The sequence below is a fragment of the Emydura macquarii genome, unplaced genomic scaffold (genome assembly GCF_026122565.2).
Source record: "Emydura macquarii macquarii isolate MOO-44397 ecotype Brisbane River unplaced genomic scaffold, CSIRO-AGI_Emac_v2 contig_2676, whole genome shotgun sequence".
Lineage (NCBI taxonomy): Eukaryota > Metazoa > Chordata > Testudines > Chelidae > Emydura > Emydura macquarii.
The window spans coordinates 26,594,212-26,614,216 of record NW_027132813.1 but is presented as its reverse complement, the minus strand read 5'-3'; the positions used below and the strand labels follow the sequence as shown (position 1 = coordinate 26,614,216).

Below are 20,005 nucleotides of genomic sequence, written 5' to 3'. Positions count from 1 at the left end.
CTAGTTAATGAGAACATGCACACGCACAAAAGTAAGATACACATTTTTTTTAAAAAACCCACACCCTTGGATTTTGGGGCATAAGTCAACCACAAACTGAGGGGTGAAGAAGAAACATTCACTATAGACAAGTTATTCCATGGCTGCCCATTACGGGGTCTCTTCCAACTTCCTGCGAAGCATTTGGGAGTTGGCCACTGTTAAAGACAAAGTTCTAGACTACACAGAGCACTGGTCTCTGTTTGGTATGGCAATTCTTACGATGCTGCAAATATGCCACCTGCAAAACTCATTATAGGCAGTGGGAGGTCCATGTGTGTACCGCTTGAAGGATCAGGCCCTGTTATGTCACAGACTTGAAATATAGTTTTGGAATGACTTCATAGCTGAGAATATGATGATTGAGTGTGTGTGTGTGTGAGTGAGAGAGAGAGAGAGAGAGTCAGAAAGCTAACTACTCAAGCCTGGCAAAACTGTTTATATCTATGGAAAAATTGGTTTCCTATGGGCTAGCTGAAGAGTTGTTCATTAAATCATAATCAATAGATTGCTTGCCAATATTTTCATTCATCTTATGCTACAAATTCATATTTCTTATCTACTTAGATATGATTACAAATGTCTGTCTTTATTTTTAATATCCTCTAATGAATGGTTAATACACTCCTGTGTTAACATACTATCACAGAGCTTGCAAAATTCAATCTAATATTTGTAATATATAAGCTATATATATATAGCTTCTTTCTTTAAAGTTTCGGAGATGACATTTGCAACAGCTTTGCTATTTCTAATAAATAATAAACTGAATAAGTAAAGGAAGACCATTAGAAATCTAGTTTCATGGACAGTTTAGCTTGAAACAAAAGGATTTCTTCACCCTGAGCCTCATTAGTCTGATTAATGGGTTGGTAAAATGAAGCATGAAAATGAAACATGACATTGACATGAATTGATTGTACTAAATGTCTAAACTGTGTTGCTTTAAAGTGGAAAACTTTGATAACAGTATTTCCCAAGCAGTTTAAATTAAGATTTAGATGTAGCCCAGTTTTATGGCCTATAAACAGTCCTGCTCCAATGCATTAAAGGGAGATGATATGAGTCTGTAACTCCACTAAGTTTAATACAAAATACATTAATACAAGATGTTACTGTCTTAAGAACATTGAACAGAGAACGTGATGGAATAATGGATGAAAATCTGTACTGATTAAACCGAACATAAAAAAGAAGAAAATAATTTTGTGCAGTCAGAGCTTAGTTCATTATTCTGAAGCAAACCCTTTTAGCGTCTTGCCCCCTATGTCTACAGCTGCACTTTATTATATTTTCTTGCTTATTACAAAAATACCATTTTTAACTGATTTTGAAAAGGCCTGAAATTTGCCTCTTGATTAGAGATCTTGACTATTTCTTTACTCATTGACTCTTTATGGTGCATTGGCCACACTGTGTTTTTTAGATCTCCTACAAGTTGTTTTTTTTTAGTGTCTAGCTTTCTTGATAAAGTGCTGTGTAATGAAGCTTTATTTCTTTGAGCACTAATCTCCTTGAATTGCACTAAACCTCTTTTATATATATGTTACCTTTCCCTACCAAAACTATGGCTGTCAAAACTTTTGTTTTGTGCTTTGCTTGAGCAGTCTTTCCAAGGGGGGATTTTCAAAGTCTTTTTATTCTGTAGCTAACTTTTGAAACTGAATTGAGAATTTGAATTTATCTTTCGATGCAGAAGCACAGTCGGTTTCAAAGATGAGGAAGGACAAGTATAAATAAAATTGGAACTCAACTGTGACTGTTCCGGTTGCTTAATCAACATTTTCTCTTTTAAAAGCAGCTTGAAAATGATTTCTAAACACTATTGAACGTTCAGGAAAAACAAGCTGGCAATATACAGCATGATACTGAATCAAACTTCCTAATAACTTAGAAGGAGACCAGGATAGAGGTTTTAAAATACAAAAAAGATATTGAAATGCTATCCTATGAACGTCACACAACAAGAAAGGGAAGAAAAAATATTTGTAACAATAGGAAAATGTGACTGTAAAAAGATCTCAGTAACTTCAGTTTAAATGCAGTGTGAGATGTGCTGAAAAATATAGCAGTCTAAGTGCATTTGGATAGTGAGAGAATGTGACAGGAAAATGCACTTCCAACGGATGTGCAGCTTCATAACGTTTCTCAGGGCAGCTTACAGTAAGATAACCATTTCACTGTATAAAGTAGATGTGTAATGTACACCTCCAAGATTATGTCAGTGACCTGTGGAAGGAATGCTTTGCCATGCTTCCTCCCCTTGTGTGTAGAGCGAAATTCACATCGCAAATGCAAAGCCTGAATAAATAGGGACTTCATATGACCTATATTAGGGATAGAATCTTTCTCCGGACACCCAGGCCCTGGGGGGGGGGGGGGGGGCTGAGAGCAGCACTGCCAGTGCACAGCTGCTCCTACAACCTATGGAACCCCCTAAAGTGGGGTTTGTGGCCAGTGAATGGACATATTTGGTAGCACCAGAAGCCACACTCTGGACCAGGGGTTCCCAACATTTTTGGCTAGAGGGCCACAGATACCATTTTTACAATCCTGAAGGTCACCAATCTCCACCAGAACCACCCCCCCAACTGCAGCCTCCCTTCTTGCTGATCTCCCGTCCCCTTGGCTGAAGCAAGGAGCCTGCACCGGTCTTTTAGTCCCATAGCAACGCGCTCTGCCTGGGTCCTTAGGCAGTGGCTCCCTTCTGCAGCCAGCGGGAAGGGAGGGGCGGGCCACTTTGAAAGCCTGTGTGGGCCACGGGTTGGGAACCACTGCTCTAGACACACTGCTATCCGACCCTTGAACAGCCCATAGACTTTCCATACTGCTGGGGTGAACTGCTGAAGAAGAGCCATGCCCCAGGGGCTTGTAAAGCTTCCCTGAATGTTGTCTCCACAGAAGTGGATTTGCGGCTGTTCTGCCTTTGTAGGCCTGCAGGATTTATTTACTTGGCAGGAAGGAAGACAGGATTTTGCCCATAGGGCTCAAAAATATTGCTTGACAGATTCTCATGGGAAAGTACTTCTCACTGTTCATTTTTCTGCTGTCTTGAAAATGCCTTCCCTTCTCTTAATCAGGGCATGGTGCACTTGTGATCCATTGCTATGGCTCTGATCCTGCAAGCTGTTCCCTGGGGGCAGGCTTCTGTGCACACCTGGAGCCCAAGGGAACTCAAAGGGGCTTTTTACACAGACAGACCTCTGTGTTCGATGGAGCAGTACAGACCGATGCAATATATTGTTCAAAGTGGCACCTGTACCAGCTCTCAGACCCGGAATGCTGCAGATTGTCCACTGTATCATCCACTAGATGGGCCTTTTTATTTTATAGCACCAAACTGTGGAATGTATGCAACACAGTAGGACAGAAAACATTCTGGGTGAAAGTCATTTTTTTTAATCCATAGTTGAAAACTTTTTCCAATACAAATCTTTGGTAAAAAGAAACTCTGCCCTAGAGGAACTATGCCCCAAGGGGAAAGCTGAGTGAATAATGAATCTTTTGGTTCATTTGGCAATTTTCAAAAGAGGGAGGGTGTGGTTTTAAAAAAAACAAAAACAAACACCTCATTTTGGATCTGACTAAAAATGAAAATTTTCAGCAAATTGAAAACATAGGGAAAATTGTTTTGGATCAAACAAAACTTAAATGTTGGTTTTTTTCAAAATTGGTTAAACATTTTTGCATTTTTAAAATAAAATTAAAGGAATTTTTAAATGAAATTTGCTTCAAAGTGAAAAATTGAAACATTTTGAAAAAGTGAGGCAGAAACATTTCAATTTGTTTTTCAGGTTTTTTTCCCCCTGAAATGAACAAGTTGGCAACATCAGCATGAACTTTCGCTGCTTTTTGATGGTTCTGAATCTGCAATTTTCAGCTGAAAAATTTCACCCATCTCTATCTAACAGGAAGATTCAAGACACCATTGACTTGAACATCCATTCAGATTCAAACAATGACTTTAAAGGTGTTTCAGGTGTTTCATTTGTTCTGGAGTCCCCTGCCAATTACTTGAGATTTTACAGTCACATTTTCCTATTTTTACAAAAATGTTCCTTTTCCTTTTGTGGGTGTGGGAGGTGAGGAGGAGAAAGTGGCCCTCAAAATGAGGGAAACTGACTTAGCTGCTTATAGAGGGACAACAATGAAACTGACTATATGCATGGGACCAGATTCTGACTGCCTTTCTCACACTGAGTGGTACATTGAAGAGTAAGGTACTATGCAGTGTAAATCAGGAGGGCAGTATCTGGCCCAAAGTAAACAAACAGTTATAGTAATCTTAGATGTTACTATGGTACAAATAACAGAATTTTCAGGCGGAGGCTGGAGGGGGAGGTTTGTTGTTTGGGTTTTTTTTGTGTTGTTTACTGCAGTAGATTGTGAATTTGGCGTCAGTGTCTCCTTTTAACTTACCCAGGTTTCCTGCAGATGCTATCATGATCAGACTGGCCCTAAAATGCAGACACAATTTTACCCAAAGCTCTTCAATAACTATTAAAAAGAAATCAGACACAACAAAGTGCATGACATAAATGTGCATGACATAAATGTGCGTGTTGTCCTAGCTAACAAGTCAGTGTGGTTAAGCAGGAAATGCACTGTACTATGGCTAGGCAGAGCAGGGCTTCATCTTAACACTCACCATTGCACCTAAAATACTTAGAGATGTGTGATCTCTTTTCTGATTAACTCTGCATTTCTTTGCTTTTTGTTGTTTTGCTTCCTGTTGATATTATTTTTAATGTATCTGATAGAACTCAAAGACTGCAATCAGTGGCGATCAACATTAGTAGTAAGGTGATACAATTCGTCTTCTTTGTTCTTCTGGTGGATGACTCATGTGACATATCCCAAAATGAACAGCGACTGTATCCATTATTTTAAGCCTCATTGAATTGAGTATAATGAGTGTTGTGTTGATTTTGTTTTTTAAGAATTATGTGCCAGCCACATCATATGATGCAACTTAATTCACAAATGATAGAAACATCTAACTGACAAATGGGTTCAGGCTTAGATAGAGGCCAGTGAACTGGTGCCTTTGATTTGTGTTTTGGCACTTGCAGTGGTTTGAATTTGCATTTGACCAAACTGAATATAACTTGTCTTGTATGAACATCTACAGAAACCAAGGACAGGGCTTTCATATAGTAGGCTGTCTTCTGCTCACTGGTATATCCCCAATTAAGTCAACCAGGGCAACTGGGAACAGAATTTGGCCCAGCATCTTTTGAAATGTGGCTTTATGCTCTGAAAGGAGATTGTGGGGGCTCCCTGTTTATCCTTAACTGTTTTGACTTTGTTAGCACTTGCCATCCCCATTGTTAAGTTTCTCACCCTTGGATGTGTATGTATATATATATATATATATATATATATATATATGATATACCTCCTATCTGTGGTTTCCACTTAATGTATCTGACTAAGTAGGTTGCAGCTCATGAAAGCGTATGCCCGCAGAAATTTGTTAGTCTTTAAGGTGCTACAGGACTCTTGTTGTTTTTCCTGTTTATTATGTCTATCTGACTTGCACACCAACTGGGCTTGATTTAGAAGTGAAGTTTGCTTGGGTTTTTTTGGTTTTTTTTTTTAGTTATGCTGACAGGTTACTAGCACTCTGATGCTGGCTGACCAACTCCAATTAGAGCAATGGGGCAATTCACTTGTGTGTGAATGCCAAAGAAATGCTTAAAGATCAGTGTGTGTTCAAGCCAATTCACTTGTTAGTATAGATCAAAAGGAAATACTATCATTATCATATCCATTTGCCTATAGATCTGATGATTGCTAATGTTATTGTATCCGCTTATCTGTTTCCTGTGATTGCTATTCTTGTACTTAATTAACCTCTCAATATAGAGATGAGAATTTACTTAGTGTGCCAAACTTCATGAATACTAATGAATGATATCTGTAAGTTTCCACTTATCCATCCCTATTGTAATGAATGGCCAGCAATTGTATTAAGTAAATCACTGGAACTGGATTACTTGTCTATGTGTAGGTAGGAGAATGTTAACTTCAAAGAGTAGGTCGTTGTGTGTTCCACAATGGGAAGTCTATGGACCCATGCTGTGCTGAAAACACTTGTTAGACTGTTTTCAACTATAATAAGGAATCCTGGGAGTGATTCTTTCATCTGAACTGCTTGGATTCTGACAGGGGGAACCCTAAGTGGTTGGACAGAGGTATCCAAAGTCATTTTGGAAACCCTAAGGGACTTATGGAAAACTAGCAGACATTACATCTCTGCATCATTTGGACTACAAGCTCTGATTCATCTGTAATGTATTTCATCTTTAAGCTTTAAACTCTCAATACTCTCATTTCTTTTTCTTAGCTAATACATTTTCAGTTAGTTTACTAGAGATATTGGCTTTAGCATTGTCTTTGGTGAAGTATACCTTGACCTGGGATAAGTGACTGGCCTTTTTGGGGCTGGAAGAACTAAATATGTGATGAATATTGTTTTTAATAATCTTTAATCATTAAGTCCAGTTTGCCTGGGTAGTGAGTTTGGCTGGTGTGCCTAATGGAACTGCCCATGGTTCCCTGGTGAGACTAATACAGTAATCCAGGAGCACACATTTGTTATTGGCTTGGTGAAATCTAATTCTAGAATGTACCAGCAGTTTGGGGTATCTGCCCTGTTTTCTGACAGTCTGACCTAAGGTTGGACTCTCAGGTCTGAGCCACGTGTTTTGTTTTTCTGGCTTATAACTCTTACCAGACAAAAAAAGAGAGATTCCACAGGTCAGATTTTGCCCATTTTCCCCAGAATCTTTAATGGCATTGTATCTGTGGTGGCTGACACCTTGGCTGACATATTGGTGATTGAACCAAGGATCTCCAGAGCTAAGAGCATGAGCTACAGAGCCATCGGTTAATAGCTGAAGCTGTAACAGGATCATATCCTGTGTGGATCAGAAACAGGTAGGGACCTGTAACGTTCAGTGGGTTACACATCCACGTAGCTGAAGACTGAATTTGGTCCTACATATGGAATTTAGTTCACAATTCTGCTGTTGATGTGAGTGCCAGAAAAGAATTCATCTCTCTCTTCCACTGCTGTATTGGCTCTGCAGTGCCAACAGGAGTAAAAGTACTCAAGTTTTATTGCTGCCATTAACACAAGTAGCTACCATGGAATATACCCAGGGAGCAAGGCTGGTGAGTAAGAAGTTGCCATTTTTACAAAGTCACTTTGATGTCATAAACCTGTTTAATGGCTTCTGAAATCACAGCCATCGTGAGAAATTACACCCCAGTGACTGGCAGCAGAATTGGGCACCTGTCACCAAAATGTATCCCTTCTTAAAAAACCCCCACAACAACTAAGCTTCTAGACATTAAACTTCTTATGTGCAAGATACAGTGTAACCAGTGTGGCACTAAAATATGTGCAAATCTAGTTACAACAAATTAGCAGATGAAACGGACTGATCTGGGAGATAAATAGGGGGGAGAAAACATCAACATGTTTTGTTTCATTACCATGAGGTGACCTATCAGCACTGCTTTTGGTCTTGTTTGACACCATCATTTTCACTCAGCCGTGAGAAGTGTTTCATGAGGCCCTGGTTGAGCCCCTCACTGGAATGCCACTGAAGTTCTCCCTCAAGGACATCTGTGTAAAATATTTTATGAGTGAGAACTTTGCATTTTGTTGATAGTCAATGATGCCAGTGATTTGAGATACAAGCTACAAACAACCCCAGTTTTGTGTAAAGGTGAGAGTATTGGGGGCTGAATGGCCAAAGATTATGCAGTGTGATACAACAGGGGCTGGAGATAGTGGGTAGCAAGCAAGGCAATTGCCTGGGGCCCCAAGTCACAGTGGGGTGGGGGCCCACAAAGCTAGGTTGCTTGGACTTTGGCTTCAGCCCCACATGGCGAGGTTCGGGCTTCAGCTTTCTAGCCTGGTCCCAGCAAGCCTGAGGCTGGTGTTGCTCTCTAGTTTATTTTGGCGGACTCCCTGAAACCTGCTCATGGCTCCCAAAAGGACCTTGGAGCCCCAGTTGAGAACCGCTGAGATGTAATAAATCCTAGAGTCTGATGTTAAATAGTGATGTTAACGTGAACAAGTCATTCATTCAAGAGATTTGTCAAATGTTGAGCTGAAGGGGGAAAAAAGGACCCTATGTGCTTCTGAAATTAGTATAGTTTCTGCATGGACCTAAATGTCAGGAGTTTGGATGATAAGAGTTAGAGCTACAGAACCTTTCGTATCTAGATTTCCCCCTGGTCCTATCTGGCTCAGATCGGCAGTGACTGTAAGTAGCTTCCATCTGATGGCTATAGATGGCATATTGGAAATGAATTGGTGATTGTCATTCCGCTTCTCAGTGAACAGGTGTCCACAGCTCAAACCTCACCACTCGTCACTGACAATAGACTAAGACCAGTCATCAGGGAGCACTGAACTTGCCTTCTCATCATTAGACATGATCCTTCTCTAGAACCTGACTGAAGCACAATGATGGGGTAGTGACCTCGTGCTCCTTACCCACACTGCACCTGTTCTGTGGAGAAGCAGAGAATTTAAATCACAAGGCTGTCGCTCTGGCACGTCCCATGTCTGATGTGGCCAACATCAAACATTCAAAAATCAACAGTCAAGTCTCAAAAAATCATGAGATTCCTGAAGTAATACGTTCTCTTTTTATTTGCCTTCTTCTCTTGGTCCCTTTAGGGTCATTTCCAAACTCTTCTCTACAACCATGAGAACTAGAAACTCATTCTTTTTTAAAAAGGAAGCGCAGTCTCATGTAATGACTTGACTCTAGGAGCTGGGGCTTTATGAAAAAAGCACTAAATAGCGTGAGACTCATATCTGCTAAAACGGCACGTGTGCTTCAGGACTTTTAAAAAATCTGTGGGTTCCCCCCCAAACCCTACTGTATTGCTAAGAGTTATTTTTCTTTTTAAAATAAAGCCATTTTGATGTGATCACACCAAAATGGGGTGTGTGCCAGTGGCTAAGGCTTCCCGTGGTGCTTTGTAGCTGCAACTGACTAAGAAACAGTGCCTTTTTACAGAAAGGAGGAACAATGAACAGAGCACAGGGTAGCTGAAATCCATGACTGTATTCCCTCGGAATCAGCAGACCCCTGCTCACATGGATGATGTCACAATGCCAACATACAAACACAGAAGTAAGCAAAAGGCAGCTGTTGTCTAGCACATTGGCTTCTGCAAAAGGAGAAGAATCTCAGGAGCATGGTGAATTTTATTTCCATTTTAAAAAAATCTTGGCGCTTTCCCACTTGGAAATAATTTCCTTTTCTTTGGGAAGTTTTTAAACAATAAGAAGTTCCCAAAAATATTAAGAAATGGAATTATTTTTAATAAAGGTAAATAAATCTGCATCTTGTATATCCAATATTGGCCATGTATGAAATTAACATTTCCCCCCCATACACCTTTAAAAAGCCCTTAGAGGAACAGTCAAGATCTGACCTAAACCACCATATGCAAGAAGGGTTGGACATGAGGCTTTCCATGCTTTCAGCTGTTCTCTTGTGCATTTTAGCAAATAACTGTCAAATTACCTACTGTTCAGACCTCAGTGGTGCTTAAGAACAATGGAGCTGGATTAAGTCTTTGCCCTATATTTCCTGTTTGTTGGGTGATTTAAGCCAGAATCCCCACAATAGTTTTAGTGTAGTTTTCCACATGTATTTGTCATTATGTTTCTGATAGCTGCATTCACATGCATAATAACAACAAAACAGAAAGGATATTACCTGGATAACCATTCACATGTGAAAAAGGAGAGATCTATTGTGCAGTCTGGTGAAAAGTATGGGGCTGGGGGTGGATGGAAGGGAGGGAAGCAAGGCTAGACTTAGATTGCCTTTGGCCCTTTGCACAAATGGAGGCAAGATAATGCAAAAAGCCTTCCTCCTTCCATGTGCACCCCATGCAAAGGCCAAAGACCATTGCATCCACTGCACTCAAGGCAGTGTAAGGACAGTTTCTTTGTATGTCCTGGTCTTTGCAAATCACCTCCAGGGGGGAGGGATTGTGGTCCCATCCCATGAAGTGGGCAGGGTGTGCTGGGTAAGCATGCTGCCATAAAGAAAGGTACATTTGACACCTCTCCTCCTGGCATCAAGGAGTGTGGAGGGTGTTCATATGCCCTTGAATTCCTCCTAGGGCAACTCCTCCTCACCCACTACTCAGGGCTGTGCCTAATAGGTATCGTAACTCCTTAGAAACCTCAGTAATCCTTGTAGTGTCAAATGGAGCTGGTTGTGGAGAGCCAGCACCACCTTCCATGATTTTTAAAGCACTTTTCTTCCAGAACAGTCCCTAGGTACTTTATATCCAGGTTGTAATTACATTATCTGTCCCTGAAATGTAACCTCCTCTGGGGGCAAGATGTGGAAAGACCGGGTGCTGGAACACAGCAATGCTAACTGATCATTTAAAATAGGAAGCGCAGAGGAATATTGTATCCCATTGATGCTGTAGGGAGGATTTAAGTAGGGAGAAAGTAAGCATCCAGGTTTGAATTTGTCCAGCATCCTTGGGTTAACTTCCAAAGCTGAGAAAAAGATCATGGAGTTTACAAGCAGTGTGGACCACTGTTTCCATCTCCTCTATCTAATGGCTGAATACATGGAAAAGCTCCCAGTGACATCACTTGGCTTTGGTGGTTGTCGCTACGCAGAAAAATAAGAACTATTTCAAAATCAAATGAACTTTCTCTAGGAGTTTTGGAGGAATCCTGCACTCCTGATATTTTTTTCAGTGTGGTAAATGAGCTTATTGAATTAGTGCTGTGCATGCTCTAAGTAGCTTTTGCTATGGAAACCTAAAGCTATCAAAGGACCTACTAGATTCATTGCTATGCAACAAAAGGAAAACTTACGTTGTTTCTTCAACCTTCTGAAAATTCACCCAAACTGGAAGCAAGAAATAAATATGCTCAGTTACATAGAGAAGCCCAATACTGTACATCCAGGGTTTAAATGATTGCTCCTAGACTATTCTCTGTGTAAATGCTGATTGCTCATCTCATTCCCCCAGATGTAGAGTGCTCTGAAGCCTTACAGTGAGGTTCAGCTCTGAAAACTGACCATGTAAATGACATCTTGCTGCTCAGTGTTTTCCATCTGGAGGTCACGTTCTGCTTTCAGTTATATTGGTGCAAATCTATCGATATTAAAGGGCTCACAGTGGTATGCCAACAAGCAAAATTTTGCCAAATGACTTTTCATATCAAATTTGCTAAGTTTACATGTTAAGACAGCAAGGGGTTTTTAACGGCCAACGCTACAATTCCTCCCGCTCTCCGGACATAGAGCTGTTTTTCTTTTCAGGGATGGATTGAGCTGTGTGCGTGACAGCTTAAAAAAAGATGTTAGGTGAATGTTAAGGTTTCTAGGATAAGCACTCATAATTTAGGAAATGTCAGATTTAAAACATGTACACATTTTTTTTCAAATGGGCAAAACAATGTATTTTTCCTAATCTCTTTCTTGGAAATGGCTAAACTGTTTTAGCTGAAACTTTTAAAAAATTCAGTCTGAGGCAGACACCTGGCATGTAAAATTTCCAGCCCAAATGATAACAGTTTGGCAAAGTTATGAATAACTGAAAATGGGCTTATCGTGAAAATTTCAGACTACCTAACCTATGGACATCATTACCAGCTCCATCCTGGGCACAGGAACCTTAATTCTAGCATTTCTGAACTTTTGAGTGCTTAACTTTGCAACCTTAATTTATTTGCATGTGTGTGTGATAGAGATGTGCAATATCATCAATCATCACTGACAACACAGCCTCTATAATCAGAATGTAGCTGCTTTTGGTTTATTCTGACACAAGCATCTGTATGCTCTGGTCTTCTGTAGCTTTATTAATGCTGTAATAAACACTGGTTTTTGGCAGAAAACAAGGAAGTTGTGACTTAGAATATACACAAAAGGAATAACAAGATACTATATTTAGTGATTTTTTTTCTCACCATAAGCATATTTTCACTTCTCTAATGAGGCGAACAATAAAACAGATGCTTATCAATTTTTGTGGATTCAGAACTTGTTTTTTTCCCATTGGTTTTCTGCAGAGTGACTATTTTCTCCCGATGTTTCTATCATTTCTCACTGCAAAGATGACCTTGGAATTCTCAGCCCGGCTTGCCAGGGTGATCAAACTATTTTTTGGTGGCTGAGTAAAACTTATGCTCGGGGCTTTTTTTTTTTTTTTTTGGGGGGGGGGGGGGAACATTCTCAATTGATCATCAGTTGCTTTGCTGCCCAGACTGGTAAAGTTCTGTAATGATGTTGCAAGAATGCTTTGACAATCTTGTCTATTTAAATTTAGAGACGAGAAAAGACTGAGACTGGGTAAACATTAAAAACATCACCTTTTTTGCGATTCATCTTATTTAGCCCCCTGATCCAACAAAACATTCCAGCACATGAGTAGTCCCATTGACTTCAGGGGTACTAAAAAACAAAAGATATAATTTTCCTAGAAATAAATCCTCTCATTAGATTTTTCTTTTAAATCTAAACTCTAGAGCCTCTGAAAAACAGGCCATCAAACAGCGTTCATTGTTAATGATCTTGATTTATTTCCCAGTGGGACCCTGTTTAGAACTGGGGACCTAGAAGTCAAAGCCTCTGTCTCCCCAAACCCTGCTCCATCCTGACACATGGGAATCCATATCCATGAATACCTGTGAATAAAGAGATGCCTGGAGCCAGTTGTTTCAAAGATTTAGGGAAATGATAGACTGGTAAAAAATATTGATCACTTGCCTAATAGTAGGTAAGGTTTCAGATTTGGTCGTCCCATGAGACAAAGGGGTTGTCCTAGTTCTCGGAGTATGGTCTTGTTCTCTCTAGTGAATTTGAATGAAACATTGTTGCCCCTGGGCTTATCTAAAGACATTTCTCTTTATTTTATGCTGCTCTGTTTTAGATTGTTGTGCCTGGGTTTCATGTTTCCTATTTTCCATTTTTTGTGTGTGTCTGTCTGGCTCTCACGTGCTCTCGTATGTTTAGTTTTTTCCCTTGCTTCAGTAAAATGCCATTGCTACCAGCAGTGTGAACCTGAGAGTTAGCATTGAGACTATGGAACAATCATTTCATATTCAAGTTGAAATTCAGATCCCTACATATCACAGGTAATGTCCACCTAGCGCGGAGTCTAGAGCAGCTCATGCAGAAGAGCACTGAAACCAGGCATCTGGTGGAGCTGCCTGCTGTTGCTGTTGAATGCTCATTGTAGTTCTAGTCATGAATGCTTTGTTCCTGATACCCCTTCAAATCAAGAGAATTAACCTGATGGGGCTGGAAAGCATCTTTTCTTGGCCCATTTGCTCATTTCAGAAGGTGCTTTGCTGCTTGCTTACACATGGGCTTATTTCGATTCCATACGCTGGAGAAAGCTAACATTGTGCCACTGCCATGCTATAGAACAATCACAACCATATTTCCACCAGGTGCACTATAGCCTCAAAGGCGCGTGGCCTTGTGTGTACAAACCTTATTACACAAGCATGTGCGCTGTCACTTGTGGATGTGATGGTGTTTAAATGTAATTTTAGAGGCAACCACTGACCTAGAGTGACACTCTCCTTTTTCCACCTCGCTCAATCCCCATGTAAGGTGACTTAGCAGATTGACGGTTTGTATAGTGTCATAATGGGCAATTCTTTTTTTAACCCTAGGCCACTGGTGGGGCAGGGGTTTGATCCATGGCATTGAAACTATGTGACCGGGGGTTGCTGTAGCCTGCTGAATCAGGCATCCTTCAGGGATCTAGGTCTCATTTCTCTACGGCTTTGCTTCTAAAGACTCAAATTTGTCATTCCTAGAGGTACATTTTTGGACATTGGGTCTGGCATGGGTTTTTTACGGCAGACCTTGCAGCAGTCTGTTTTCTATGCTTGCAAAGCCTGAGAGAGAGACTTCAGTCGCAATGGTGATTAATTTTATGATGAAATACAACAGGCCCACAAATTTGATGGTCTTGCTTTCATTAAGAGTGCCCCTGCCCTGGCCTACCTCAGCTATTGTGCCATGTTCTCCAGTATGTTCTGAAGTAGTGACACTGCTGTACAAAAACAGAGAGAGAGAGCGTGCTATTTCTTCCAGTATATGACACCATTTATGCTCACTCAGCCTTTCCTCTTCTGGATAGGAACCAAAGAGGAAAACTTTAAATGTTTTCTAACTCTCAAGTTTCTGCAAATCATTAGGCTGAGTAACCACATGATGATATCTCTTCCCCTAGTTCTCACTCACTTGTTTCAACATGTCTTTACTTAAGACTGTAAAACTCTGCCAGGCTGGGACTACGTCTACGTATGTATTTGTGCAGTGCCTAGTCCAACGGCGCCTCAACCAGGATTTGGAAGTGGGCGGGATGCCAGAATATAAATAATGGTATGAGAATATTAAAATATATTTCTAATTCTACTGAATCAGGTGCTAGCTTAACCGCTGAGCAAGTTACACTGCAGCAGGAGGCATGACCGACTACTTGGGACTGATACATTTGGCCAAAGAAATAAAAATGGTGGTTGGCAAGCTGAAGAGATGTAGTTAAATTATCTTTTTGACTTAAGCCAGGATCAACCTAGGAGCACGCTGCTGCTGTAGCTATACCAGTATGTGATGCTGGCAAAGCACTCCTAGGGTGATGCAGTTCATATGGGCAAAATTGCATCCCCACTGGGATAGTGGGGGGGGTCCTGGAATAAATAAGAACTACGTATACATTAGGGGTTTTGCCAGCACAGTTGTGTCAGTCAGGGAATCATACCTCTTCACAGCCTTGGCTGACATAGCCATGCTGGCAGAAATGTGTAGTCTAGACCTGGCCTTATTGTGTTATGCAAAATACCATTGTTTCAGGAACATGCATCAGCAGGGAAAGGCAGTGGTCACCTGCTGATATTTCAGTGTGGTGATGACAGTTAATGAGTCCATTGTTTAATAGAGTCTAGGCATGGGAGAGTGAGCTTTTGGTGTTTGTTAGTACCCACCACAAGCACACACGCACCACAGTAGCCTTTGGTGGCTTTTATGGGCGGGGTCCACATCTAGCCACCATTTCAGATGGAGTTTGGAAGGCTATGCTTTGTTCCTGCAGCTTCCCTTTCTAGAGCCATAGAGGCTGCTCCCAGGGAGGGTGCTGACCGGACACTGGAAGTCCAGTAACCTGCAGTGACTAGCCTCTGCCACTCGGGGGAGGGGGCTGGAAGAGCAGCTGGAGGAGCTGCCGGCTCCTGGACCTGGCTCCAAAAAGTAGGCAGCGGCACCATTGCCCGGTTGGGACCTGTCCCTCTGTGCCCTGATTTCCCCACCCTGATCCCTCGCTCCGGGGACAGACCCCCCCTCCTCCACCCCACTGTGCCCTGATTGCCCCACCCCAGCCTCTTGCTCTAGGGACCAGCCCCCCTGCCCTGTTGTGCCAATTTCCCCACCCCAGCACCTCACTCTGGGGACCAACCCCCACCAGGTCCCAGCTCCTTGCTCCAGGAACTTGCCCTGCTGTGCTCCAATTGGCCAGGCAGACAGGCTCCTCATCAGCTTCTCCCAGCCCGGCTCTGTGATAGGCAGGCGACTCTGAGGGGAGGACGCATAAGCGCCAGGACGGAGGGGCGGGACCTCAGGGGAAGAGGTGGGGCAGGTATGTTTGGGTTTCAGCAATTAGAAAGTTGGCAACCCTTGCCCAGTTGTCTTCTCAAGCTACTGGTTAGGGAGATGCTACTATGTGGCTTTAAGGTTTATTTCGTGAACTGGTTGGCAGTGCTAGCTGTAAATATTCCCACCACCCCGGTTTTGTTAATTGATTGATTAAACTTACTTTATCACTTCTCCTTGCCTTGGGCTGTTCAATGCTTTCAGTAAGTCCAATTAAGTGGAGAAGGAAGAAATCTTACTATGATGGTCCTTAATGTGCTTCTTGAACATCTAAGAGAGGTCAGTGAGGAAAGCCTTATTCATGTACAAATACCCTGATCGTTAAATTGAGAGCAGCATATATCTTCTTTTAATTTACCACTTCATACCCTAATTCATTAGTTTCTCTTGTTGTGGCTCACTTTTGGGTCCATAGTTGATGTTAGTGCCTTATTTTATATATATAAAAAATGAGTATTTGGTTTGCATGCTCACTGAGGCTTATGTACCTCCAGACAGGTATCTGTCTGAGGGATCTTATACATACCAATACAATAGCAAGACACAATGGACCACAGGTGAGAAAGCTAGGCAAAGGAAGCAAGTTTTGACCAGGTATTTGAATGCGGTGCTGAAGGATGTGTCATGTAAGAGAAAGTCAAAACTCTCTTCAGACTAGGAGGACAGCATGGGGTGAGAAAGAAAGAGTATGTCTCAGCCAGAACAGTTTCTGACAGGTTATGTAAGGACAAGTCACTACACCACTCAGGCTGGTTCCCCATCTGTAAAATGGAGTCAATAATATCTCCCTATCCTACAGGCTGCCGTGATAGTTTGTTAATGTTTGTACAGTGCTTTGGTAATGTTAAGTAGTACTAGTGTACATATTTAATGTACAGACTTCATGATTGGAACTGTTAAGCACTTGGAGCTCATATTGGCTTCAGATGGAACTGCAGGTGCTCTGCATAGTAATCAGTTTTCCTCCATAGTCATTACCTTCTTTGAAAGGCCTGTCTACAGATGTGCTTTGGTAAAAGCCTTAGGAAAAGAGTGGACATGTTTGTTGGCATTCCAGTCTGAAGGCTGGGTGAAGAGGGAAGTTGAATGATGGGCCTGACCTTTGAAACAGAAACTTGGGCAGTGGGAGAAAATAATTCTTTAGGTAAACTATGGTTCATAGAGGCACCCTGGTTGCTAGCACCATGGTAGGCTAAATTACTGTTACCAAACACCACAAAATCAAAGTGCAGTGAGTGGCAGTTCAGTGTCTACGATCATTATCTGTGGTATTTGTTAAATTAAACACCGTGTATTGCACGTACCCACTCTGGCACATATCTATTGATTAAGGCTTTTCTCTAAATTCAGTGGGCCATAGTGTATTGTAAGTTTTAAAAAAAGAAGTCCCTATTGAAATAAGTGTAAGATTCAATGTTCCACGGTGTGGGAATTTATCTTTAACCTGCTGTAGGCTGAGGGCCTGGTCCAGAGTCCACTAAAGTCTTATGCGTTTAGTTGATGTTGCTCAAATATTCATTTCCAGTACGGGTAGCTTTTGTTCTTCTTTCAAGCTTTTAAAGATCAATGCAAACCTTCATTTTCTATAAATAATTTAATAAATACTTTGTTTTACAATGATACATCAAGTGACAAATTCATAGCAAACAAGAGTCACAAGGAATTTAGGTCAGTATACTTTAATAAGGTATCAGTGTCAAAATACATTTCCTTATGAAGTTAAAGTTCCCATACAGTTATATTGTCAATAAGAATTCAGAAATATAGATCATAAAATAATGATGTTAGGTTAATATTAAGCATGGAATATCTGAGTGTCTAGTAAATTGTTAGGGTATAACATCTTTAATGCTGAAACTACACAAACAGAAAATAAAAGAGCAATATTTAAGTGTCATTAACCCTTCAAGCACTCAAGTCATTACCACTGCAGATTTGTCAAAGCTGCTTTCCTAAGTATCATCAGAGGCTTACACTTTTGTATTTTTTTTTCCCACTTAGCAATAGGTTCTTTTAAAACTAACTTATTTTTGGTAAAATTCTTTTTTTAAATGTACCAACTACAGAAAAGGTTTTCAGTTATTTTTTCAGTGTATAAAACAGAAGGTTAAGTATCACTTAACCCCAATGAACTCAAGTACTCAGTGAACGTAATACTCCCTACCTGCAAATGTTCATGCATAGTACAAAAGGATTTGCTAGAACAGAGGTTTCAGTGGAGTTGGAAGTCTGAATAGAATGGCTTTGAGTTTGGGGACAACTTTATGGCCAGATTTTCAGCTGGTGTAAACCATCATTGATTTACAGCAGTTAAGATGTTAGTTTAGGGGTAAGAGGGAATAGTTTGTCTTGATGTTATCCGCACATGTCTGCTATGGTGCATTTGGTCCTTGCCCTTCATTTCTTGGTTTTCCACTGAACATCTAGGCTTTACAGAGCAATAACATTATACATGTTTTCCAGCAAAGGGGGTTACAGGAACAAAACTCAATCCTTGCCCTTTAAATAAATTCATGGTAACAGAAGTTGTTTTTATGGTAGTTCTGAAAATGTCAGATTTCCTTTTAATGAGGTACTGTAAGGTTATGTGCACTTGAAAGGCTATCAACAAAACAAGGAAAGCTAAAACAATTAAGAAAACCCTCCTACCCCAACACTTTTAACATCTTATTTTATCAGGGAAAGTCGGTAATAAGTAAACAAAGGGAAATACAATTAACTTTTATTTTTAATGATTCACTAGTGTGGATTATGTTGCTATCTAGCACATAAATTGGCTTTTTTGCATGTTAATTGGTAATTAGCAGTGTTAGTACTGGCCTTTGGACAGATCCTTACATTCCTGCAATATTGGCCACACCGTAACACTACCAGCTCTAGCCAAAAACTGTTCTTAAAAAGTGAGTATGGTTCTGGTTCTATGTCTTATCTATAACAAAAGTACCAATACAGAATAAACATTAAATCCAGACAGAAATTTCAAAAATTCAGTTACATTTTGTGTAAAAAAAATAAAATAAAAAACCCCATGAAACCTCATCACAAATGAAGACATAGGTGCAGAGGCTCTGCTAGCATCTGTCAATGTAGCTCTCTCTAGAGCAACACCAGTTTCAGCAGCTGAGGATCTAGCTCACATGTTCGGAAAAAAAGCTAAACTGCAACTTTCACAGATAGCCACAAATTCTGCACTTCGTCTTTCACATTTCCTTCAGCAAATAGCATCTGATTTAGGGGGAGAAAGTCAGAAGATTGTGGTGTGGGTTTTTTCAAAAAACGTTACATTTACAATACGATTAGTGCTGGGAAATAGAGACTACAAACGCAAGAGGGGCATGGAGAATTTTAATTTAGAAGGTCAACACAAACTGTGGTTGGAGATCAGATTTTTTGTTTGTTTTTCATTTATCTTTGGCAATAAAAATCAATCTTTGCAGTACAGGAGCCAAAGTATTAGACACACATTTACACCACAGTTTGATTATCATGGATACTGAAGAAAATTTCAGAGACTATAAATTACAAGTGAGGCAGGAGGGGAAATCATATAAATTTTCTAAACACTTTTATTGAAATAGAGAAAAATACAATAGATGTATATTTTTAATAAGAATAAAGTGAGTAACTTCAAAAAGGCCACTATTTGGTAACGTGGACAAGTTCAATATGTAAGTAAAATCTTGTAAAAGTGTATTGGGTATTAGAAATTGTCTACTTGAAAAAATATATTTAAAAACTGAAGCTGTTTTGAACAGTATAGGCCAAGGAATATTGCAGGATTACTCAGGTTGCCTGGTCAAGAGCTCTGAGCAAATCACTTCCCTGCAGAAGCGTAGAACTGCCCAAAACAGGGACGTTAACCTCACAGTCATATCTGGTCAATTCAGGCAACAAATAGGGTTCATAAGATTGCCCAAGCAGACGACTTGTCACACCTGAAATAGAATGTTAAAGAAAAAGTGTAAAATCGTGACTGATGCCTAGCTAGCCACAGAGTGGAGAAGGTTAATTTTTTCCCCATTTAGGTTTCTTTGGTATTCTATTATATTCAGGCACCTGAAAACAGCATTATACCTTCCAGTTCAAATCTATATCTGCCAAACATTTAAAACGGAGAATAATTTCACACGTTGAAATTTTAAAGTGAAACGTATTTTCTTTTCCTTCTCATTTAGATTGAGGGAAATCATTCTAGTTCAAAACAGGAAACCTGTAGTAAACCACACAGTTTTCTGAATTAACATCCATTGCAATAAAGTACCTCTCATCTCTTTTTTTTTTTTTTT

At 40.4% G+C, this 20,005-nt stretch overlaps 1 protein-coding gene and 1 long non-coding RNA gene across 5 annotated transcripts in view; one reads left to right on the top strand and one right to left on the bottom strand.

The window, feature by feature from the left end:
• Positions 1 to 20,005, top strand: part of LOC137164307 (uncharacterized) — a 67,676-nt gene that overhangs the window by 40,862 nt on the left and 6,809 nt on the right. The window lies entirely within an intron of this gene.
• EPAS1 (endothelial PAS domain protein 1) overlaps positions 17,054 to 20,005 on the bottom strand; it is a 115,399-nt gene continuing 112,447 nt past the window's right edge. Inside the window, exon 16 of the mRNA XM_067565082.1 lies at positions 17,054 to 19,654. Coding sequence (XP_067421183.1) covers positions 19,503 to 19,654 — 152 coding nt within the window. The 3' untranslated portion in view covers positions 17,054 to 19,502. The remainder of the gene's footprint in view (positions 19,655 to 20,005) is intronic.